At 36.5% G+C, this 25,439-nt stretch overlaps 1 protein-coding gene across 5 annotated transcripts in view; it reads left to right on the forward strand.

The window, feature by feature from the left end:
* Positions 1–25,439, forward strand: part of LRBA (LPS responsive beige-like anchor protein) — a 712,651-nt gene that overhangs the window by 509,658 nt on the left and 177,554 nt on the right. For 4 of the 5 annotated variants that reach the window (XM_021100637.2, XM_021100639.2, XM_021100636.2 and 1 more), the window contains exons 44-45: positions 1,240–1,352; positions 24,430–24,570. In XM_021100637.2, coding sequence (XP_020956296.1) covers positions 1,240–1,352; positions 24,430–24,570 — 254 coding nt within the window. Of the gene's footprint in view, positions 1–1,239; positions 1,633–2,016; positions 3,415–24,429; positions 24,571–25,439 lie in introns of those variants that run through there. The other variant, XR_014812812.1, reaches the window with a different exon arrangement.

Here is a 25,439-nt window from a genome sequence, read left to right on the forward strand (position 1 = left end):
TGCCGGCCTACATCACAGCCACAGCAACAGCCACATCCGAGCTGCGTCTGTGACCTACACCACAGCTCACGGCAAGGCTGGATCCTTAACCCACTGAGTGAGGTCAGGGATGGAACCCTCATCCTCATGGATGCTAGTCGGGTTCATTACCATTGAGCCATGACTGGAACTCACAACCTCATCGTTTTACAGATGACCAATGAATGCCTTTAGGGGTTAAGTCAGTTGAACTTTGTTGACTAATTGGTTGGTTAATTGGTGATTAATGGTTTTGAAAAACTATGAGATTACAAAGTGTTTAGTAAATGCTTAGCAAAGAATATTTTATTTTGTGTAGACTTCAAACTAATAAATAGTTGAATAATTTATAAGAACATTAATGTGAGATATTTTGTTTGTTTGTTTGTTTTGTCTTTTTGCCATTTCTTGGGCCGCTCCCGCGGCATATGGAGGTTCCCAGGCTAGGGGTCGAATCGGACCTGTAGCTGTCGGCCTACGCCAGAGCCACAGCAGCTCGGGATCCGAGCCACGTCTTTGACCTACGCCACAGCTCAAGGGCAACGCCGGATCATTAACCCACTGAGCAAGGGCAGGGATCAAACCCCCAACCTCATGGTTCCTAGTCGGATTCGTTAACCACTGCGCCACAACGGGAACTCCAAGAACATTAATGTGAGCAGAGAGTATCTAGGATTGAATATATTAGGACTATAACTAGTTGCATGATTCGGGGCACATTACCCAAACATTTGTGCCTAAAGTTCTTCTTCTAATTTTTTTTTTTTTTTTTTTGTCTTTTGTCTTTTTAGGCCCACACCCACGGCATGTGGAGGTTCCCAGGATAGGAGTCTAATCGAAGCTGTAGCTGCCAGCCTATGCCAGAGCCACAGCAATGCCAGATCCAAGCCCTGTCTGCAACCTACACCACAGCTCACAGCAATGCTGTATCCTTAACCCGCTGAGCTAGGCCAGGGATCGAACCTGCAACCTCGTGGTTCTTAATCAGATTTGTTTCTGTTGCACCACAATGGGAACTCCTCAAATTCTTTTTATATATAAGATGGGGGTGATAATAACTTTGGAGGGTTATTGTGAGAATTCAGTGAGGTAATGAATGGATAGCACTGGGAACAATGACTGGCACTCAAAAATTGTTATTTTTAGTAAGGTATATTTCTGAATGTTTATCATTTCATTTTATTAGTCTAAATTAAGAATGACTTTTTTCCCCTCTCCCAGGACGGAGTTACAATGACTTAAATCAGTATCCAGTGTTTCCCTGGGTGATTACTAATTATGAATCAGAAGAACTGGATCTTACTTTGCCAAGTAACTTCAGAGATTTGTCCAAGGTAATTTCTTAGTAATCATCTGAAATATTATTTTGCATGTAAGAATCATTTTTAGTTATCTTAATTTTCACATCAGTTTTAAAAAATGGTCTAAATATACCTTTAGTATGTTTAATTTTTTTCATTATTCTGACATTTAAAACTGAAAAAAAAAATTTTTTTCTGCTGCTTTTTAGCACCACACCCATGGCACATGGAAATTCCAGGCTAGGGGTCAAATTGGAGCTACAGCTGCTGGCCTACACCACAGCCACAGCAATGCCAGATCCTAGCCATGTCTGTGACCTTCACCGCAGCTCACGGCAATGCCGAATCCTTAACCCACTGATCGAGGACAGGGATTGAACCCACATGCTCATGGATACTAGTTGGGTTCTTAATCTGCTGAGCCAGAACTTTTTAAGGTATAATCATAAAACCATTAGCAAACTTAAAACATAAACAGTAATTTCTTAATATCATCCAGTAGCAAATAGGTATTATCACATTTCCAATTGAATTACAACTTTTATAATTCTATTTAGTTTGTTTATTCCCATCAAGATCGAAACAGGAGGAGTTCCCGTCATGGCGCAGTCGTTAATGAATCTGATTAGGAACTATGAGCTTGCGGGTTCAATCCCTGTCCTTGCTCAGTGGGTTAACGATCCGGCGTTGCCGTGAGCTGTGGTGTAGGTTGCAGACATGGCTCGGAGCTCGGATCCCTCGTTGCCATGGCTGTGGTGTAGGCCGGCGGCTGCAGCTCCGATTGGACCCCTAGCCTGGGAACCTCCATATGCCGCAGGAGCAGCCCAAGAAATGGCAAAAAGACAAAAAAAAAAAAAAAAAAAATCGAAACAGGAAACCACACATTGCCATTGTGACTGAGACATCTCTTAAGTCTCTTTTTATTCTGTAGGTTTCTCTTCCATCTTTTACTTTTTTTCCCTAATTTTCTGGTTGAAGAAACACATTGTCTTATATATTTTCTCACAGAGTGGATTTGCTTATTGCATCTCTGTTCTATAGTCTAACAGGTTCCTCTGCCTTCCATATTTCGTATGAATTGGTAGTGGGTTCCAGAGTCTCATAGAATTCAGATTAGATATTTTTGGTAAGACTGCTTTGTAGGAAGTTTTTGCCTTCTTCTGTCAAAGGAAACATAATATCTAATTTTTTTTCCCTTTGTCATATTAGCAGCCATTGATAGTTAATGCCTGGATTCATTAGTTTAGTTAGGTATTGCAAAATCATGATATTTAAATTCTGTCACTTTTATTTCATTTTTTTTCTTGGGAATCATTCTCTGAGATACTTCCTTTCGTCTACTATTGCGTTTTCCAATGGTATATAACATTGCAGAGACACAATACATACTTAATTCTTTTTATATACCAGTTTATAAAAGAGTGTATTGGTTCCTGCCACCTTCCCATGGAAACTTAACTAGTGATATATATGTATTTTATGAACTCACAGGCTTAGGTGTTTTTGATGTTTCAATCCACTGCAGTTATTATTTTTATTGATGATCACTTGTTCCTGCTTTGACCATGGGGAGCTTCTTCAAGCTGCCCTGAGTCATTTTGTTACTATCTTAGTAGTCTTTGAAAAATTCCATGCTCTTGGATGTAACAAGATGCTCTAGTCTTAACCCTCATATTTTCTGGCCCCGTTTTAGAATCACTTATTTAATTAAGGAATCCTAGTGGGAGTCCTTTTAAAGGGAAATAGTACCTGAGAACCAGAGTGTAGTTATTGCTACCAGATTTGTCATTATTTCTAGGCCCTTTTAGAAAGACCTAGGGGAGTTCCCGTCGTGGCGCAGTGGTTAACGAATCCGACTAGGAACCATGAGGTTGGGGTTCGGTCCCTGCCCTTGCTCAGTGGGTTAACAACCATCCGGCGTTGCCATGAGCTGTGGTGTAGGTTGCAGACATGGCTCAGATCCCGCGTTGCTGTGGCTCTGGCATAGGCTGGTGGCTACAGCTCCGATTGGACCCCTAGCCTGGGAACCTCCACATGCCGAGGGAGCTGCCCAAGAAATGGCAAAAAGACCAAAAAAAAAAAAAAAAAAAAGAAAGACTTAGGAAAAAATTTAAGAAATATATCATGAATTGAAACTTATTCTTCCAGTTTAAATTTAGAATCATATTTCCTTTAATGTGCAGAGAGTACTGAGTTCATGCTCTCATCTGTTCAGAGGGGTAGGAGGTCCAGTCTTTTTCCTGAGGCTCTTTCCTTAGGAATTTAGCAATACCTGAAGAGCGTTCATACGTTCCACAGATCTAACTTGGACTTTATTTGTAGCTTTTTCCCTGCCTGTATCCTGAGCCGTCGTTGCTCCCTAAGTCACCCTGAAGTTCTCAGACATTAGACTTCTTGCTCTTATTGCCGACTACTTCTGAAAACATGCATAGTCCTTTGCCTTAGCTCTTCCAAATCCATTTAAGCCATAGTGAAGTATTTAAATAGAGCTCTACTGAGTACCCGGTCACAGCAGAAGTGATTTACAGTCTCAGTCTGAGGATCACTGCCTACTTTCTGCAGGCCCCCACATGGCAAGTACCACTGTCCTCCACATGGAATCTAAGGATTTCCCCTTTTTTGATGTCAGAGGGAGAGTGTTCCCTTCTTTACTTATCCCAGGGTGCCCCCCCTTGCCCTGGCTTGGTTAACACCAGGAATGTTCTGTAGTAACTCTTAACCTGTAGCCACAGGATGCCATCTGCTTCTTCTTCACACAGCCCAACTGCTGTCGTCATCAGTGATGTCAACACAAAGGTGACATTTTCATCATGACCAACAGTGGTGTTTAGGCACTGGCCATTGCCCCTTTGGTGACCACCTCTTCTGTCTCTGCCCACATCTCTACTCCAGTCATCTGATCCGATAATGCTTCCTGTTCTCTTTCACCTCTTGGGCCTTTGCTGCTGCTCTTCCCTTCATCTAAAATTTTATACTTCCATGGTACTCTCTGTACATTTCTATTAAAATACACTGCATCTAAAATTTTATACTTCCAGGATACTCTCGGCATACTTCTATTGTAATATACCACATCATTTATTATAATTTTACATTTTCTTCTCTGTTCCTATTAAGGGAAATCATTGCTTAGAGAGATTTAGTCTTGTTGATCTCTGTATTTCTGGTGCCTGGCATAGTGCTTAGAACTGAGAAATTGTACAAGTTTGTATTACCTCCTTTTTTACTTTTAAAAGAGAGTTTTCAGTTTCAAAAGAAAGACTTATTTGCAGATGACGTATCTGATAAAGGATTAATACCTAGAATATACAGAGAACTCTATGTGGAATACTGTTTGGCCTTGAAGAGGAACCCCTGACAATGCTGTGGTGTGGTTGAACCTTGAAGACATTATGCTAAATGAAAAGCTATTCATAAAAGAACAAACACTGTGTAATTGCACTCTTATGAAGTATTTAGGGTGGTCAAATTCATAGACAGAAAGTAGAATAAAGGTTGCCAGGGACTGGGTGGTTCAGAGCTGAAGGAATGGAGACTTACTTAATGGATATAGAGTCTCAGTTTTGCAAGATGAAGCAAGTTCTGGTTTGTCCAACAAACTGCACATAATGCCACAGAAATGTATACTTAAAAGTGGTTAAAAAGGTAAACGTTATATATATTTTTCCACAGTTAAAGAAAAAAAAACTGGGTTGCTACAGAGGTGTGGGTTCGATCCCTATCCCGGCCCAGTTGGTTAAAGGATCCATAGTTGCCACAGCTGTGGCTTGGATTCAGTTACTGCTCCAGGAACTTCCATATGCTGCAGGTGTGGCCATAAAAACAAACAAAACAAAAAAGTGGCCAGTGAGAAGGGGGAAAGATAATTAGCAAACTAGGCACAAAATAGAGCTTTGAAAAAGTACGGTCATGTTTCTGCTTTTGCTTCCCTTTGATCACCTTGAGATCATGCCCCAAGCATGCCCTGGTTAACTAGCTAGAGGGCCAAGCCTGACGCGTGGAGGATAGCTGAGCTGTGTGAGCAAGGCGAGCCCATGGGAGCCCGCCCTCAGCTCCCCACAAACATGTGAGCACGCACAGCCAAAGGCAGCCAGATGTGGGCCCCATCATCAGAATTTCCCAGACAACCCATCCACTATGAGGAATAATAAATAGTTTTTTTGGATTTTGTTTTTTAAAAAAAAAAAGAAAAAGGAAAGCCTTACTTACACTTAGGTATCATATTTGTTCTAAGACCCTGTAGTAGTTCACTGGAATCTATAGAATTAGAGTCTCTAGTCTAACGAATGAGGACTGTATTAGTTTGACTTGTGTAGTGAGCCATGCCGCAGGTCAATGGTAAAAACTGGACAGCTCTTTAATTCTCAGACTGTTAGATCCTGTTCCTTTTCCATTATTTGCATTTCATGGACATAAAAGTAAAACCTCATTTTTCTTTTACTTGTTAAAACATAAAATTTGATTCACAAAATAAATTACATTTAAACAAATAACCTTTCTAGAGATCTAAAAGAATTGCCTTTTTTTCTTTTTTCTTTTTTTAAGCTGAGTCCTTCAGTTTGGACTTCTTTTTAAATAAGCACATAGCTTATGAAGATTTTTCGTGCTTTTGAGGACTTTCTGGAGGATCTTTACAATGCAGTGGGTAGTTAGATGGGCTGTGGACAGGGTGCATGTTCTCATCTTGCTGGAACGGTTACTAATGATGATAAATGGGAGACGATTTGGATTTTTCTGCCAAGGCTATATTTTTCTCTTCTGCCAGCATTGTACCTGAACAAGAGTTCCTGTGACCCTGTTACCTCCTTCTATCACTTCCTCGCCAGCTACCTCCCTTCTCTGACCTTCATGTTTGTTCTCTGTCCTCCTAAAAATCTCACATGACCAGAAGAAAGCTTCTGAAACAATTGTTTTAAAGTGAGCCCTGTTATTTTTTCATTATGAGAATCCGATGAGATAATATTAAGCAAAATTCTATTGTTATTTGCCAGCTAAACAGAATCCTTTATTAAAATTGAACTTTATTTCTTATGTTGCAGCTGTATCTAGGGAACTTACCAAATACTTGTGTCGAGTGTGTAAAATCCATTTTAACTAATGTCTTTATAACTTATCTTCTGTATGTGATAAATAAGGTTATTTTTATGCCCTACAGACAACTAGTAGTAATTTTGCCTTTTTTATTTTGTTTGATTAAAAGTAAAAGGGGGGAGTGTGTTTTAAAACCAAAGCCAAAGAATTGTTTTCCTTATTCTCTATCCATATATGTCCAATCTAAAAAATACCATTTTTGTGATTTAGTGCCTTTAATTGTAGTAGTATCCATTTTTATATCATGAGATATTTTGAAAAAATTGTATTTTGGGCTGAGGAAGGAATAAAGAGCACTTTCAATAAGATCTGAAAGGCACACAATTAAATAGCCAACAGTGGTGTAAATAGCAGAGCTGGGAAGAAGCGCTCACACTCCCCAACAAAACTTGCAACTAATGTCTTCTTTCCTATAAAGCAGCAGTGGTTCAAATGACACAAGCCATCCAAGTTCATGAAAGTGGAATTCTACTAGTACTAATTGCTTTCATTAAAGATTGATGAAAAAAAGTGAGTTTGGAATTAACTACATTATTTTAAGTAAAATAATCAGGCATATCATATATCTCAAAATTGTAATTGGCATGTGTAAAACTGTTTACTTTATGAAGTATTCCATTCCTGTTGGTACTTAAAGTGTGCCATAATGTTTACAGCGTGATTCTGTTTTCAAATATCCGTATACACTGATATTTTCAGGAACGCATCACATACATAAAATGAGCTGTCTCTGTATGAAAAATGATTATAATAGAATTATATTGAGATTTGTCCCCTAGCAAACGTTTAGCAAACATTACTATTTGTTTAAATGAACTTGCGAAACCGAAGAAAACATTATGTAAAAGCTTAATTTAAAATATAAACCGATCTCATTCTCATCCTTAAGTAGATAATAGAGCCTGAGTAGCTTTAAAATCTATTGAATTATTTATGCATATTTATATCCATTTAATTTCCCCAAAGCTGGTTTTCGGAAGAGTTTCAGTAGCTTTGATACAAAGCTACAATTTTCTTTGGTAATATCTTCCATGTGCACAGGGAATTCTCTTTCTGAAATTCAATTAATGTGATCAACACCTGTTCTTCTATGTTATTTTTCTGGTCATTCTCTTTGTAAAAAATATCTTCTTGTAGGTATACAGTTTTACCTACATTTCCTGATAATAATTACCATACTATATTATCAGTCTGCTGAGAAGATCAAATCTATTTTAGTCTGAAAATCCAATGAAAATTTAATATTTTCTCATATTCAGAAACTCCTCATTTAACCTAACAGTTTAATTTATCCTTTTAAAGCTGAAAAAAGCAGAGATCAGTTTTGAAGTTGATTTTGTTTTTCCCCTCCACTTTCCACATTGTTTCATCACTAGCCTTAAATTCTGGCTGATAAGAAGACAGATCTAACCATGCATAGACTTTGGAATGACATTAATCCATATTTTACAAGTACATATTGATTTTTATATTTTGACAGCCTCCTTGGAAGAGATAAAAATCAGCATTTTCTTTTTGTCTTTTCTTTGTAAGAAGTTATGATTAGAACAGGAATATATTTACAAAATGTCATACCATAAAAACAAATTGTGATGGCTGAGCGTTTCAGCGCCAGGGCTTCCTTTGTGGATTAGGAAGATTTTATTTTGTGCTTTGTGATTTATCTTTTTTCCTTAGAAGAAGATTGAGTGTGTAAGCCAATTTTCTAGGAGAGGAAAATCAAGATAATCAGGTAAAAATCATTTCTAATTTATCAATATAGTGATTTTGGAATATTTAATATATATGCCTGGATTCTTATTCCAAAAAAAAGGTATGTTCTTAGATTGAAATAACAGTTGATAACCATTCATTTCCAAATGAAAACTTGCAGGGAAAACTCAGCTATAAATTTCAGAGAAGGTGGGAACATCCCATTTTATTCCTGTTAGCTAATGTTTATTGAGGACTTACTATATGCGAGGCTCTTATTTAAGTATATTACATGTGTTATCTCTTTTAACACTCACAAAGACCTTATAAGGTAGGTAACATTATTATGGTCCTTTACAGGGGCAGAAATTGAGGCACAGTGAGGTTAAGCAAGTTGTACAAAGTCACACAGCGAGTGGATAGAACCAGAATTTAAATACTATGCAGTTCCCAAGTAGCTTTTTAAAAAAATGAACAGAATAGTATAGCATTACATTAAAAAGAAAATAGTGGGAGTTCCCATCGTGGCGCAGTGGTTAACGAATCTGACTAGGAACCATGAGGTTGCGGGTTCAGTCCCTGCCCTTGCTCAGTGGGTTAACGATCCGGCATTGCCGTGAGCTGTGGTGTAGGTTGCAGACGCGGCTCGGATCCCGCGTTGCTGTGGCTCTGGCGTAGGCCGGTGGCTGCAGCTCCGATTCAACCCCTGGCCTGGGAACCTCCATATGCCGCGGGAGCGGCCCAAGAAATAGCAACAACAACAAACAACAAAAGACAAAAAAAAAAAGAAAATAGTGTATATCACGTACGAATCTTCTGCTTAAGGGGGGTGTGTGTGTGTGTGTGTGTGTGTGTGTGTGTGTGTGTGTGTGTGTATGTATGTGCGCGTGCATGGGGGTTATGATTTAAAGCGACATATTTCTTACTATGAGTTTGGCCCAGAAAGCTGGGAAACATTACAATATGCTATACTGCAATCTGTGCTTGGCATCAATTGCTGAGTCTGTTTTAATGTTAATTTCTCAAGTGGCTTTTCACCTCTCATGCTGAAATGCATGGTAAAATGCAACCAGCATTCCATTGCTTGAAAAAGGAAGGCTTGTCCAAATTGCCTCCTGCTGGTATGTTTGTCCCAAGTTATGCCCTGATCTTTCTTGACTAAGCCTGTTTTATGAAAAAAATGAATGTTTGTCTAAATTTAGAGAATAATTGAGTATTCATTTGTTTTTCTCACTTTTGATTGTTCATTGAGTCAGAGAATGTGCCCAGGACTCTCAGTTTCTGGAGATTAGAAAGAATAAAATCTTCTACTAAAAAATTCACTGAAGGTTGGGAGGAGAAACAAGACTGGCCAAAGTATAATCAAATATTTTATAATTATTGGAGCTCACGTTCTTAAAATGAAGTAATTACTGAAAGAGTTCAAGGTAGAAGGAAAAGAAAAATCATGCATTTTTCAGCTTGAGAGAGCAAGTGCAATGTGAGTGGCGATTTTGTTAGGAATCAGGAAAAGTTAACCTTAGGGGAAAATGACCTTGCAGTGTCAAACTGAATTTTAAATTTTGGTCCAGGCCCCATCAAATCACAGGTTTTTGTTTGTTTCTTTGTAACCTCTGCTGTACCATCCACACTGTTGAACCAGCAACTTTCATTGCACTCGTCTGGATCAAAATGTTTCTACAGAGTAAATTCTGAGATAACTAAAGAACTGAATAAGGCTCTCCTGAATTTATTTACTTGTTGATGAGTTGCTATTGTCTGTCTTGCTATTTACTGTTTTTTCTCCCTTTCTTGTTCTGTGTTTAAAGCAAAAAAAATTAGGCGATTTTTTTTTTCTTCCTCTCTGTTTCCTTTTAATCTCCTACTATTTGGTTGTGTATTTTTATATGTGAGATACTTCTCCTAACACACGCATTTAATATACAGCATTTGTCTTGACCTGGAATTGACTACCGACATTTAACTGTTGTTGATCAGACAGCACTTCTTTATCTCTTTAAGTTTTAAGTGCTGTTTCTGACGAATGCCAGTCCTTTTAGTAAGCTCTGTAACAGATATACCAGGAATCAATATACCATCTAGATGTCACAGAGAGAAAAGAACACTCTTTTTTTTTTTTTTTTCGGCGGGTGGGGGCAACATTATTTTAAAATGATAGGTGTTATAACTTTAACTTTCCTTTTCTATTTATTGGGCTTCAGTCAAACCACAGGAATTCAAACTTAAACAGCAACAACCGTATGGTATTACAATGGTAAATAATAGATCTTAAATCATTTTAATAAATATAAATGCAGAGAAAGAAGTTAAAAATTACCCCACCCTTGGCTTTTTTTTTACTGGTGGACAAAATATATTAAAATTATTTTAATCTTGGCATCAAATATGGATGCTGTTATATGCCATATTGATTTTAGAGATTTGGGTATAAATTGCATTCCCTGGCCCTGAGGAGTTTACAGCTCAATCAGCAGAAGAATGATACTGGGAACGTTTAGAATCTTTTTGTAGGATTGCGAGGGAAGCCCTAAAAGGTGCCTTTAACAAACATTTTATATGTGCGCTTTCTCTAATCCCTTCAACCACACTGAAAGAATATGTTATTCTCTTTACACATAAGAAAACTAAGATGTAGTGAGGTTAAGGAACTCTCCAAGGTCATACCTTTTCCAGATGTTTAGGCTAGGATTTGATCTCAGATCTGTCCCTGTCAGTGAACTAGTAGACTTTAGATATAACCAGAAAGAAAATTTTAAATCAGCTATTTGCATTTTGTAGCCACTTCTGTCCAAATCCAACTATTTACCTTTGTCTTGGCAACAGGTTAGGTGTTTACTTTTTGGAGAAACTATACCAGAGAAGTTTCTCCTTTAAGAACAACAAGAACAGCAGAGGAAGGGAGGAAGGTATGGAGTGGAAAACAGGAGGATTAATGGAAAGCTTTAAGTACTGAGTGGTGAAGGCCCCCAGACCCCTTTGCTGTCATGCTATCAGAACTCTGACAGCCAGGCGGGTACCAGCCCCAACCTGTAAGACAGAAAGTTGTGTTACTCTTTGGACATATTGACTGGCTCAGGAGACAACCCTTAAAAAATTCTGACCTTTAGGGATAATCCTTGGAGCCTACCTGATGTCCCCTCAGTGAAGTCTGCCTGTTCACATTGCCGCTTATGCTCAGCGTGGTTCAGGCAGCACTTTCACGCCTCATTCTTGGCAAAGAAGGTACCAAGTGTTAGCAAACATTTAGAGACAGTCTTCAACGTGAAGGACAAACAAGATTGAATCAAAGAGAAAAAGAAAAGAAACCAGAAGACACAAAGACAATTTAAGAAGAAAAAGGCTTAAAAACAAAATCAGAATCAATACCTCACAGAGAAAAATTATTGCATTAGTCGAAAAAGAAAGTGCTGCTGTAGAAAGTAGAATGTAAGTGCCGATGTTTTCTAAAAGGAACATCAGAAAGGAGGGGGCAATAGCCTGGAAAGATGAAATTGAAGAACCAGAGTAGGAAATGTTTGCATTTAAATAGCCAGTCTGCCTCCATTTAACCGAAGGGACCTTTAAGCAAAGTGCTTGATTTGGACCGTCCTTTATAGCAAACTGCTTTTGATATAGTATTTGTATAATACTGAAGAAAGTTTTTCATGGGTACACTGCCCTTTTTAAACTCTAAATTATTACATGTTCATTGTGATATATTTTATTTAAAATAAGGCTATGCACCTCTTTCTGCACAATTTAAAATTAAATTTGGCAAAATGGCAAAATATGAATATATACATATATATATATATGTCATCCTACCATATACATACATATATATATGTGGGAATAGATATATTCTTATGAATTTAAAAGATTTCTAAAGTTTTGTTTTTAAATTAAGAAAACAACCTGTTGGTTGTGTGTGACTGCTTTTTCAATTTTGCATTTTTTAGCACTCTGTGTAGCAGAATTTTTTTTTTTTACTGGAAGTTACCTTCTAGTAGAACTTTTTATATGACTTTAACAGAGGTTAAGCCTACACTTAGTTTAAGCAGCCTTCAATGACATTGTTTTTTAACATTAGTCAGAAAATGATAAACTGAACTAACTGAAATGGACTGCGGTTACTATTACTGTCAGGGTGATGAATAATCTTGACATGTACCAGCAACACACTGCCAGTCCAGGAATCCTTCTCTAAGTTAAGTATTTATTCTCAAATCATCCTAAGTTACTGTAGTGTGGAGTGATCATTTATTATTATTTATAAATGAATTGTTTTCTTTATGTCACATTACCAGTGTTATTCCATAGTACTTCCTATTTGCTTTGTTTAGTACTGGGTGTAGTAACTGAGGTAGACTCAGAGTAAGGAACATATAGTTACCATAAATTTACATAAAAATTGTTTTCAAAATGCCTAGAAAAAAATTTTAAGTTGAATAAGTACTGGTATTATACATCTGATTTCAGCCTGGAATTTTTTTTTAAGAGTAAATATAGTAGGATGACATTTTAAAAATATTTGTAGCTTTCTTTATATATTTGTGTCAACTTCTCATTCTTATATTTCCCTGTGATACTCAAAACTTAACTTGATGTGACTATGTAGTAGTATGCTTTTTATAATGGATCACGTAGTAACTTATCTTTTAGCCACATGTTTATGTTCCTGTCCAAGTCTTTATTCTGCAAATCCATTTATTAGAATAAGCACATTTATTCAACATAAACACCTATTTATAGTACCCCGTTTATATTGAAACATTGTATTTATTCAAATAATTGATTATTAAACATTTGCTGGACATTGTTCTGAGGACTGTGCCAGAAACAAAGTGAAAGTAATCGTCCCTTTAAAGAATTTTATGATCAAATGCATGTTATTCATGAACCATTTATATGAGAATCTTTTTATTTCTTTGCGACTATGACACATTTCTCTTTGACCATGAAACGTTTTATTTCTATGTGACTTAATTTTAGACTGTCTCACTTTCAGAAAAGGAGTTTTTTTGTTTGTTTTTGTTTTTGTTTTTTTGGCTGCACCTGCAGCATGCAGAAATTCCTGGCTCAGGGATCTAACCTGAGCCACAGCAGTAACCCCAGCCACAGTAGTGACAACACTTTAACCACTAAGCTACCAGGTAACTCCTAGAAAATATGAGTTCATCATTCATAATGTCAACCAGAAAATTATTTGAAAACCTAAGTGGTACCTTTCTGAAATATTGACAAAGTGATGAGAAGACATTCATAGCATTCAGAACGGTTGGAATCATTTGTAACTCCATGGTTGAGCAGCCTTTATAAACTTAGGGTGTCATCCTCCTTAAGCCATCTTTCCGGGATTCTCTTCTAGGACCTGATTTGTTTGCTGTTTCACCAATATTACAGGTTTATCATACAGCTTACTTTATGATCAAAATACAAAAATTTAAATCATTTTTCAGAATGAAAAATATTTGAGTAAAGTACAAAGAAAAAAATATGACATATTACATAGAGGCTTAGAAATGTATAGTATTAAAAAAAAAGGAAGGAAAGAGGATGGAGATAAGTACAGAGTTTAGAAAACTAATGGCAGTAATCTTACTGGTGGGAAGCAAGATAAAGATATCGGGGTTCCTCTGTGGTATAACAACAGGTTGGGTATCCAGCATTGTCACTGCAGCGGCTCAGGTCACTGCTGTGGTGTGGGTTCAGTCCCTGGCCTGGGAACTTCCACATGCCTTAGGTGCAGCCAAAGGAAAAAAAAAGATGTGGTAGCTGTTCTCAACCTATAGACTCCAGTCACCTGAAGGAAACTATGGGTTTATTGCAAGAGGCCCATGAATTCACTTATACATGTATATATTTCAGAGACTGTCCTACTGGAAAAGTTAAAAGCTGTTGATTGATTTAGTTGCCTGCATGCTCCTAACAATGATTTGACTTTTCTAAAAACAAATTATGTTAGTCATAATTATTATTATGCTCAGATGCTGCTGAGTTTTAGCTATAATATTATCATAGTTGCAAGGTAACAATTGAGGTTTATTATTTATTTTACAAATGGAAGTTCAGTTCTTCCAACATCATTGGTTGAAAAGACTACCTTTTCTCATGAATTGTCTGGGAACCTTTGTTGGAGTTAAATTGACTGTTTACGTGTAGGTCTATTTCTAGACTTTATGCAGTTCAGTCAATCAGCATATCTATCGATGCCACACTGTCTTGTTTACTGTAGCTTTATAGTAAGTCATAAAGTCAGGTCACGTGAATCCAAGTATGTCTTCTTTTTCAAAATTATTTTGGCAATTCTAGGTTTTCTATCTTTCCCTTAGAGAAATCAGCTTGTCAGTTCTCCTGAGGTTTGATTGGAATAGCTGAGGTTTAATCGGTAGGCTACTTTTACCAAAAATGATACATTAGCAATTTGAATCTTCCAATCCACAAATATATCTTATATTTGTTTAGGTCTTCTTTCATTTCTCTTTAATGTTTTGTGACTTTTAGCATAGAGTTATTGTACATATTTTGTTAATTTATCCTTAAATTTTTAATGTTTTTTTAATCGTTGATTTTTTTTTTTTTTTTGGTCTTTTTGTCTTTTTAGGGCCACACCCGCAGCATATGGAGGTTCCCGGGCTAGGGGTCTAATTGGAGCTGTAGCCACCAGCCACAGCCACAGCAATGCCAGATCCGAGCTGCATCTGCAGCCTACACCACAGCTCATGGCAATGCCAAGTCCTTAGAACCCATTGAGCGAGGACAGGGAGAATTTCCAATTCCATTTGTTTATTGCTAGCATATGGGGAGCAAAATTGAATTTTGTATATTGGCCTTGTATTTTACAACCTTCCCAGACTCAAGTATTCATACTAGCATCCTTTTTGTAGACATCTGAGGACTTTACCTCCCCAAGTGAATACTTATTGCATTATAAGTATTTTGTAAGTAAAGAATACTTCCTGCATTATCTAATGTTGACTACAACTGCTTTGGTCTCAGGGGAAGGGCACATAATCTTTCATCACTAAGTATGACAGTAGCTATAGGCATCCTAATTTTCATTGTTTTTTGTTTTTTCTGTTTTCAGTTTGAATACTCTTTGCTTCCTTTGCTATATTTCTTTATACATAATTTGGATTTAATTTTTCCTCTTGTTTAGTATCTTAAGGAGGAAGCTTTAAACTATTGCTATCAGACCTCTTTTTCTTAATAAGTGTTTAATGGTACAAATTTTTCTGATTTTCTCTGACTTTCTCATTGACCCATAGATCTTTTTTTCTTTTCTTTCTTTTTTTTTTTTTTTTTTTTTTTTTGTCTTTTTGCCTTTTCTAGGGCCACTCCTGCAACATATGGAGATTCCCAGGCTAGGGGTCTAATCGGAGCTGTAGCCACTGGCCTACGCCAGAGCCACAGCAACATGGGATCCGAGCCATGTCTTTGACCTACACCACAGCTCACGGCAATGCCGGATCCTTAACCCACTGAGCAAGGCCAGGGATCAAACTTGCAACCTCATGGTTCCTAGTCAGATTCGTTAACCTCTGCGCCATAACGGGAACCCCTTGACCCATAGATCATTTAGAAGAGTTTTGTCTCCTTCCCACAGATTTAAGGATTTGTCAGGTATCTTTCCCTTGTTGATTTCTAGTTGAATTCCATTATGATTGGAGAACATACTTTGTACGACTTCAGTTCTTTTGAATGAGCTGAAATTGTTTGATGACTCAGAACATGGTCTGTATTGGTTAATGCTCTATGTGGACCTGAAAAGAATACATACTTTTATTACATAAAGTATTCTATACATGTCAGCCAGGTTAAGTTGGTTGATAGTGTTGTTAATATCTTCTATATCCTTACTAATTTTATATCTAGTTATTCAAGTGATTACTGAGAGAGGGGTATTGAAGTCTCCAACTATAATTTAGATTAGTCTATATCTTTTTTGTTTTTCATTTCTCTCAGTTTTTGCTAGATGTATTTTCAGCATTTGCTTTTGGGTACAGTTAGGAGTTGAATTGTCTCCCAAAAATATACGTTGAAATCCTAACCCCTGGCACCTGTGGATGTGACCTTATTTCAAATCAGGTCTTTGCAAATGTAACAAAGTTGAGATGAGGTCTGTGGGGTGGGGCCTATTTCCCCTGTGGATCTCGTGAATTCAGGCTTTGTTGGCTTTCAGAGGCAGTGTTTTGGGGGCCTAACAAGTGGAATTCTTAAATTTTGAGGTGCTAGATGTTGGGTCTAAAACTCACTCCTTAGGGAGAATCTGTGAGTTGTGAGTTCCTCTAGATGGTGTGTCACTGTGTCATGGGTAAGGCCTATGGTGAGATTGTCACTCCCTTTCTTACCCGTTATACTGTGGGTTTTTTTTTCTCATTTGCCCAATGTGTAGGAATTGCTCAGCTAGATTTTGGATTTCTTTCAGAGGGAATTGTTCCATGTGTGGCAACTTTTTGTTTACCTGTGGGAAGAGGTGAGTTCAGGAGCCCCCTTTGTCACCATTTTGGACCAGAACTCCTGATTTTTAATGGTCTTGTTTCATTAAGTGGATAGATGACTCTATCTGAAAATGAATAGATTTTCCTATATCAGGATTGAGCCTGTTGGTTGTTTATCATTTTCTCATTTTCATAATTACTTTAAAACAGCTTTTTTTAAAGTGGCCTTGGATTGTTAAGATTTTTTGGGGGTTCTTACAGGCATTTAGCTAAACACTAGCACTGGATTATCAGATTATTTTCAGTCATGTGCTTGTCTCAAAAAGATTGATACCTATAGTGAAAAATACTTAATTATGAACCACAGCTGAAGAACATAGAACTGTGAAGGCTTTAGTACTAAATCTACCAATGTGAGCCTTTGGAATGATTTAGATTCTGCATAAGTACAATAAGTAAAATAGAATACTTTCTTTTTCCCAAGATATGTTTGTTAAATTGAAATAGTGTAGTGGGTATATGTTTAATGCCACTTGGAAGAAAGTGTTTTCAAGGGATTAAAAACTGCTCTGGTACTTGAAAACAAAAGTGCTTATTTGTTAACTCTAAAAGCCATAGTAATGTGCCAGTGAAATTTTTTTCTTGACAATATTAAATAAAATGTGGAGTGTCTGAAGATAAGTGCCAAACCATTTCAGCCATGTATATATAGCACATCACGAAGTACTCTAAAAGCTAAGGTTGAGTAAAAATGCTGATCAGGCTGTTCGTTATACTTGTCATTTAGATAAAAGAGCTGCTACGACTGACGCAAAATAGTTGCTGCTCCCACTAACAGTGGCAATGTTGCTTAAATGACAGAGGCTATTTGTTTATTTTCTTACCCTTGGGATGGGGGAGAAAGGCAGGTGGCCGAAGTGCACAGAGTGGGATTCAGTGGCTTCTTTAAAAAGCTTTAGCAACACAGAGAACTAAAGACTCATTTGGGTTCACGAATATAGATGTAGAAATATAAAAATTAAGAAGAAAGTAAAGCAATAAACTTTGGTGGCAATGCTTATCTTTTGTGTTCACTTTTTTTTTTTTAAGCTATTTTTGCCAAATATCTTTTTGGTTTTCCCAAGACAAAATATTCACCCCTTTCCCCCATTTGTGAAACCTTCTGTTCAAGTGATATCCACACACATTATATAGGTAGGGATAAAAACTTAAATGACATTTTTTCAAAAGGGCATTTCATCTTCACTGTCCATGAAAGATTTCAGTGGCCTTACAAGGTTAGCACACCAACACTTTCTATCAATCTACATAACCTAAATTATTGTAGGGTTTAGTTAGAATTGGCTCTGAATCTTGCCTCTGATATTGGCCAGGTAACCAGCTGTTGATAGTCATTCACCTGTGACTTGGGCATGCTAATAGGTTTGTATGTTAAGGGTCAGACTCTTAGACCCTTCACTTATAGACAATGAAAAGTTGCAGTGTCATCAGACGGAACAGCCCCTTTAATCTGTTTACCGTAGCTTTTTCGTATAATCTTTCCAAAACAAAACCTTATTCACTAGCCAGGAATGACCATCTTTTATGATGTCTCATTGCCTGATAGTCCATCCTCTTTCATCTTCTGAATTTGAACTTTCTTATTTAATTCATATGTATCAAGTACCTTACTCATAATGAACCATTCTTTGCTTTAATCTGACATTTTTGTAACATAGAACATTGGATTCATATGGCATTAGTTCAACCACTTTATCTTTTCCTTGCTAGTATTTATATTTAGCCTTCACTTTGTACAATAGCTCTTTTTTTGCTGTTATAGGCCTACCCTACTTCCAGAATAAAATAATGTATAAACTCTCTTGTCCATGACCTCTTAAATGCTGTAGGACCGGCTTTGCATGTAGTCCTGGAATGAAAGGATGCTTCCAGTTTTGCAGTCATACCAAATGAAGATAATAACATTGACAGATGGCTTTAGGTCAGTCATCAAGGTCCTAATGAGCAAGATCCTAAAAGTAATCATGCACGTTTGCCTTGCCTTTATGAACCCCTTTTCACTTTTGCCATTTCCCCCCCACTTCCCTCTTTACCCACGAAATGTATGTTTATCGTACACTACTCTTTACCATGTCCGAGGGCCCTGTTTCTGCATCTTAGGCTCCATAATGGCCTTTTTCTTTTTCTGTAATCTTCTCTTCTGCATCTCATCCCCCGATGTTAAGATTTAATGATTTTCCCAAGAAAGCTTTCACAGAAAGATGGAAAAAACTCTCTTGAGGCTCAAATTTTAAAAGAGAAGGTTGTTAACTCAAGCAAATCTGTACTTTATAGAATTCCTGAGATTTCTTACCAATTCTCTACACTTTTCCTATTCTTAGTAATTGCATCCAGAGTCCAATTGTTTGGAACCTTTCTTTTGAAAAGTTAATATAAATTGGAAGCTTTCGCCTGTAAATCTCAAAAGGAAGAAGGAATGCTGGTGATAGTGATAGTATCAGTTACAAGCAACTACGCTTACTCAATACTTTGTGCCAGAAGCTATTTTAAGCACTTTTGCTTATATTATTTGCATATTCACTTTTTAGGGCCCTACCTGCAGCATATGGAGGTTCCCAGGATAGGGGTTGAATTGGAGGTGTAGCTGCTGGCCTACACCAAAGCCACAGCAGCGCAGGATCCAAGCAGTGTCTGTGACCTACACCACAGCTCACGGCAATGTCAGATCATTAACCCACTGTGTGAGGCCAGGGATCAAACCCACAACCTCATGGTTACTAGTTGGATTCGTTTCTGCTGCACCACAAGGGAAACTTCTACACATATATTATTATGTAAACATCTTTTTAAAATAAATATGTTTGAAAAGTGGAAAAGTAAGAAATTATTGAAATTGAGAAAAACATTTTGTAATACAACAGCTTATGGATAAAATGGCCGAAAGACTGGATTTTGAGCCCTGGGTCCATGTCTCCTAGATATACATGTATTTTGAGCTAGGTTACTCATGATATTTTTTTTCTTCGTTATTAAAATAGGAATATCTAGCTCACACATGTATTGTGAGAATGCATAATAATGTTTTATAAAATATGAAGCATAAGCTGGGGGTATTAATTAGATAACTTCAGGTAAGATTTCCTAAAATTTTTAAAAAGAAAGAAAAAACTGAAACTCTATGAACCCTACAATGTTTTTGTTTTTTTTTTTCCTTTTGTTTTTTTAGGGCCGCACCTGCGGTACATGGAGGTTCCCAGGCTAGGGGTCTAAGTGGAGCTGTAGCCAGCCTACACCACAGCCACAGCAACACCAGATCTGAGCTGCGTCTTCGACCTACATCACAGCTCACAGCAAGGCTGGATTCTCAACCCACTGAGCGAGGCCAGGGATTGAACTTGCAACCTCATGGTTGCTAGTCAGATTCGTTTCTGCTGCGCCACGATGGGAACTCCTACAGTCTTTTCTTTTTACAGCTGATTTTTACTTTTCAGAATAAAAAGTCTGTGTTGTGTAGCTTTTGGGGTCTGTGAATCCAAAATCATTTGTTTTTGGTTAATGTAATTATAAGTGATTTTAACCTGCTTTATATTTCATATGCTTTTCACAGTAAAATTTGGGAGGCCCTTTGGACTTTTGAAAGATAATTTGTTTTTGGTTATATTCTTGAAGTAGGGTAATTCAGTTTGAGGGGACTGTAGTATACTATTAGGCTTCTGACAGATAATGTACAGTATTGCATATACCATTAGAAAATTGTGATGCAGGGAGTTCCCGTCGTGGCGCAGTGGTTAACGAATCCCACTAGGAACCATAAGGTTGCGGGTTCGGTCCCTGCCCTTGCTCAGTGGGTTAACGATCCGGCATTGCCGTGAGCTGTGGTGTAGACTGCAGACGCGGCTCGGATCCCGCGTTGCTGTGGCTCTGGCGTAGGCCGGTGGCTGCAGCTCCGAATAGACCCCTAGCCTGGGAACCTCCATATGCCGCGGGAGCGGCCCAAGAAATAGCAACAACAACAAAAAGACAAAAAAAGACAAAAGACAAAAAAAAAAAAGAAAATTGTGATGCTTAATTACATTCTTTCCTAATAGACAGTATTAATTTCAAGGTTGTTTAATGGCTGCTTTTCTTAAATATTCTTGATTAAATAAGCTGAAAAATAATAATTATTATTAATAATAACTTACTGTGTATCAAGCACTGAGCTGGGCCCTTTACATGCAGTATTTTTTATCTCTAATAATGAGCAGAATTATTTCTCAAAAGTAATCAAAGTTCTTTTGTGTTATTCCCTTAAAAACCTGATTTTAAAAGTTTTGCTTTGCATATCTTGTTATGAAAGGTATCAGATAATCTCACCTAGAATGCTTATCAATCTACCAGTTGTCATTTTTGCTGTTTGTTAGATTAAAATATCCTTTATGTAGTGTTTTGGGTTGTTTGTTTGTTTTTTGCTATTTATTCATTTCCAAGAGTTGTGAATTTATCTTTTCCTGTTTTAAGCCAAGTTCTTATTTCCATTTTTTAAACACATAAATGCAGGTGTTGATAGTCCTGATACTCTAATTTTTAAATAACTTCATTTTATTTGAACTGCTTTTTTAAACTTTTTGTGATTAAGGTTCTTATGTTATTTTGTAGATTTTTAAAATCTTAAATAATTCTATTTGTTAGCTTCTGTAGTGTTAAAAATTATTTTTCTATATCCTAGAGCTCTTTATGTTTACCTGGTTATGAACTTGAATTACACCTCTGCAATCAATACTTATTTTTTATTGATTTTTTTTTTCCAGGAAGTTATGGCCACTTTAAATGACCAGTATTTTTGCTCTTCTTCCTATAATCAATTTGCTGATTTTGAAAAACAGTCTGTCAAGCTTTTATGGTTAAATTGTACAAAGAGCTTTCTGTAGGATGGTAGTATTAGGCATCTTCCTGAATTGCCCTCCATTTGTTACTCTTAATATACTGTATAAGTAAGAGGAACCATCAGCATTTACTTTTAGTTCTTTTGCAGAGATGAATAAACATCTCGAAATGCTGATTTAGACAGTGTTTTAAAAATGCTATGATGCACTTTGGTATGTATGTGACTGACTCTTGCTTAGTTAAATGTTTTGCGGCATTATAACATAGTTGGAATCAGCTCATCTTTTAAAGCAGTTGTCAGAAAAATATGGGCCAGCATGGTAGAATGTATTAGCTCAATACATTGTCTCCATTTTATTATGAAGCTGCTGAGGAAGCTGTGATATACAGCACTGTCATTACAGATCTATTGTTAGGACGGTTCCACAGTCGTCTTTGCACTGCCATTAATTTATAGCAGTAAACAATATGTAGCCTTCCAACTGCAGCAAAGCAGAATCTTTTAATGAGGTGGATGTTATTACCACAATAAATCAGTGCTTTCGCGTAATGTATAATTCAATGTGTGTATTCCCACTGTAACTTCTCTGAGTAAGCTGATAGTGTATCATTGTCATTGCACAGCTCCAGTGGTCTTTTCTTTTTTTTTTTTTTTTTAACCCTTCTTTTATTTGGGGACTTCTGTTTTATATGCTTGCAAATAAATGTGGTATGTCTTGATAGCTGTCCTGTAGCAGGCTTCAGAAACCAACTGTAACAATAACAGCCAGAATCAATACTATGGGTTCCACCTATATGGATCTCTGCACGATGCCATTTTTTTTCAGATGCTAGTGAAATCAATCCTAATTGGTTTTAGCATTATATTCAAGAAACATGATTCTATAACTATTGATTTTGGAGGGGTACTCATTTGGAGAGTAATAAAAATAGGAGCAGATAAAGGGAATACTTAATATGCTGCAGAACCATACAATGCAGAGCATTGATTTTATTTTTAATTCACGTAATTTGTCTTCCAGTGATTTTATTTCTTCTTTCTCTCCTTTTGCATAGCTCAGTCTTTAGGGACAAGAGCTAAAATACATTTAAAGGCATTCCAAATTGGTTCTCTAACAAAGATTTCTTGGAGTCAGTTCCATTCTTAACAGGTGTAAATTTAGAAAATCAGATTTTATTCTTTTGTACAGAAATTAATGCTTTAAAAGATAGCATTTTAAATTGGGGTACTGTGGTACTGATTCAAAACAATAATCAACTCAAGATTTTTAAAAATTTGCTTGTAAAGTTAAAAAAAAAAGGCTTAAAATAAAATGTTGATTAGAACCATCCTATTGCAAGAAAACAAATGGTACTTGAGAGAAATAGCAATTTTGAAAAAAAGAATTAATGATTTAAGAAAGGTAGCCCAGACGATTATTTAAAATGTTGCTTAAAATTACTTTTTAACATGGAAAGCAGTTTTACAACTATTTTAACATTGCTTCATTTTCAATCGAATGTTTCTGAATACATCTATTTTAAAACCAGTATTTTAAATTTCAGTTTAATATTTTCCCAATAAGTGATCAGATATTTTCTTATGTAAATGAAGTGTGACTAAGGCATAGGTTTTCATTAAAGAAAGTGATATTACATATGTATTTTTTCAGTGAATTGGTACTCATATTTTAAAGAATAGAGATTTTCTAGAGATCAGAATGTTTTATGAGAATGAAATGTTAATTAAAGCAGTTGATCTGAACATTCTCTGAGCCCTTAGACCCATTTGAGAATCTTAGAATGCCCTGTATGTCCTCCTAAAGGAAATGTACATGTGTGTAATCACACAAAATTTTGCCTACTGTTCAGTGGTGTTCACCTGTTTCCTGAATAACACCAGCAGTAACAATAATGATACCAGCTAACATTATTAAGCTCTATCTTATGCCAAACAATATTCTGGTTGCTTATAGGCCACTGTTTTATCCAACTCTACCCCAGTACTAAAAGATAACCTCACAACATTCAGTGAATATTGTCAGGCAGGGTTTTTTCCCCTCCAATAGCCTTTTGACTGTTATTACTGTACTGTTACTACTCCTCTGAGCCCAGGCTCTTTACCCCTTCTCCAGTATTAAGTACCCCTCTTACTGCTTTTGGGACCTCTGCTGTAATGTATTCTTTCCTGGTATATGTTCATAATATGTCTGATATTCTGTTCGTATTACATACTTTCTAAAGAAATTTCATGCAGGTATATTTTTATCTTCTAATTCCTGGTCTTTCTCACACTAGTAGGAACTTCTAGATTTACATTTTAATCCCTTTTTCACAGTCTTTTTGCACTCCTTCTCATTCTCCCCCAGTTTTGTTCCATCCTCTTCTCAGAATCCATGATGCATTAATCCACCAGCTTCAAGATTCTGTTTCTGGTTGTTTCTTCTAGTGAACTAAATAGGATTTTATAAGTGCTTTCCAAAGTATCGCATAGCTGATATTCACTTCTTATAATTATCTTTATGAAGATGCTTGTTATGTGCAGATTAAAGACCTTTATTCAGCAGAAGCTAGACTTACTGAGAAATGACAAGTTTTTCCATTCACTTATATGTATACTTACTATGCATTGAAGAATAAATTTGGTTCCATCTACTCTCTGACTGTAACACTTTTTTAGTTTAAATACTATGCATGTTTAATTCACCGTCATGCTTGCTAATAGAATATTTGAAGAGAGTTCCCGTGTGGCACCGCGTATTAAGAACCCACCTAGCATCCATGAGGATGTGGGTTCGATCCCTGGCCTCACTCAGTGGGTTAAGGATCTGGCGTTGCTCCAAGCTGAGGCAGATGCGACTGGGATCCCTGCATTGCTGCCTGGGCCAGCAGCTGCAGCTCTGAATCGACTCCTAGCCTGGGAACTTCCATATACCATATGCTGTGGGTGCTTCCTTAAAAAGACAGGAAGAAAAAGAAAAAAAAAAAAAAAAGAGTATTTGAAGAGAGATGGGATGATTTTACATTTATGCGTTCTTTTTTTTCCCCCTCCACATTGGCAGCCAATAGGAGCTTTGAATCCAAAAAGAGCAGCATTCTTTGCAGAGCGTTATGAATCCTGGGAAGATGATCAAGTCCCAAAGTTCCACTATGGTACTCATTACTCAACTGCAAGTTTTGTTCTTGCATGGCTGCTAAGAATAGTAAGTTCAAATTGAATAATAAACCATGAATAAGTAAATTCAATGTTGTGGAGAATACACGTGATTATTAAAAATCATCAGTGTGTTTTTTTAAAGGGTAAATTTTTTTGAGTGATCGAGGTTCTTGTTATAAATATCTCTTTATCCCATTTGGTATATATTTTAAAACATATTACTATGGAATAGCCATAAAAATTTTCACCCAGAAAATTTCACCCAGAATTATGCAATTTTTCTATTTACCTCTTCAAATGGTTGATATCTTACCAGACTCTGAATGTTAATGTGTTATTTTCAAATGTGGTCTATTAAATTAAGAACTAAATGAGATTCTGTTAACAAAATATTCCTATATTTTGAAAACTTCAGTTGCCCCAGATGGAATAAGGTGAATTTGTAGGTTACACCAAGACTGCCATGTATTGATAACATATTGGTTAAACAAGAAATGTTTCTGTAAAATTGAAAGGTGATTCATCTACTAGAAAGTAATTTCTTTGGGAAAGCATTAGCAGCACATCATTAATTAAAGCTTGTTAGAAGGTACAGGCAGACATAAATCCTAGAAGTAATTTATAGTGCTTAGCTAATTTCAGGCAATTATCCACTAATATGTGTTTAAGTGTTCTTTAACTAAGAGGAGGCTTTTAAATCTTCCAAACATTTTTCTTCTCTTAATCATAAATTAAATATTGAACCGTAACAATAGGAAAATTACATATTGGACTATTTCCCTGTACTATGAAGAAAATGCAGTCTAATTTATGTCTGAATGTTATTAATAAATTGTTCTTGGAAAGGAGTAGAGTCTGAAAAATCTTTCAAATACCAATTTTTGGAAATATTTCTTCTGAAACAAAAACAATTTA

This window comes from Sus scrofa, chromosome 8 (assembly GCF_054392235.1).
Source record: "Sus scrofa isolate SSC_HxYL_T2T_F1_AM1 chromosome 8, Sscrofa_HxYL_maternal_Yorkshire_Landrace_v2.0, whole genome shotgun sequence".
Taxonomy (NCBI): domain Eukaryota; kingdom Metazoa; phylum Chordata; class Mammalia; order Artiodactyla; family Suidae; genus Sus; species Sus scrofa.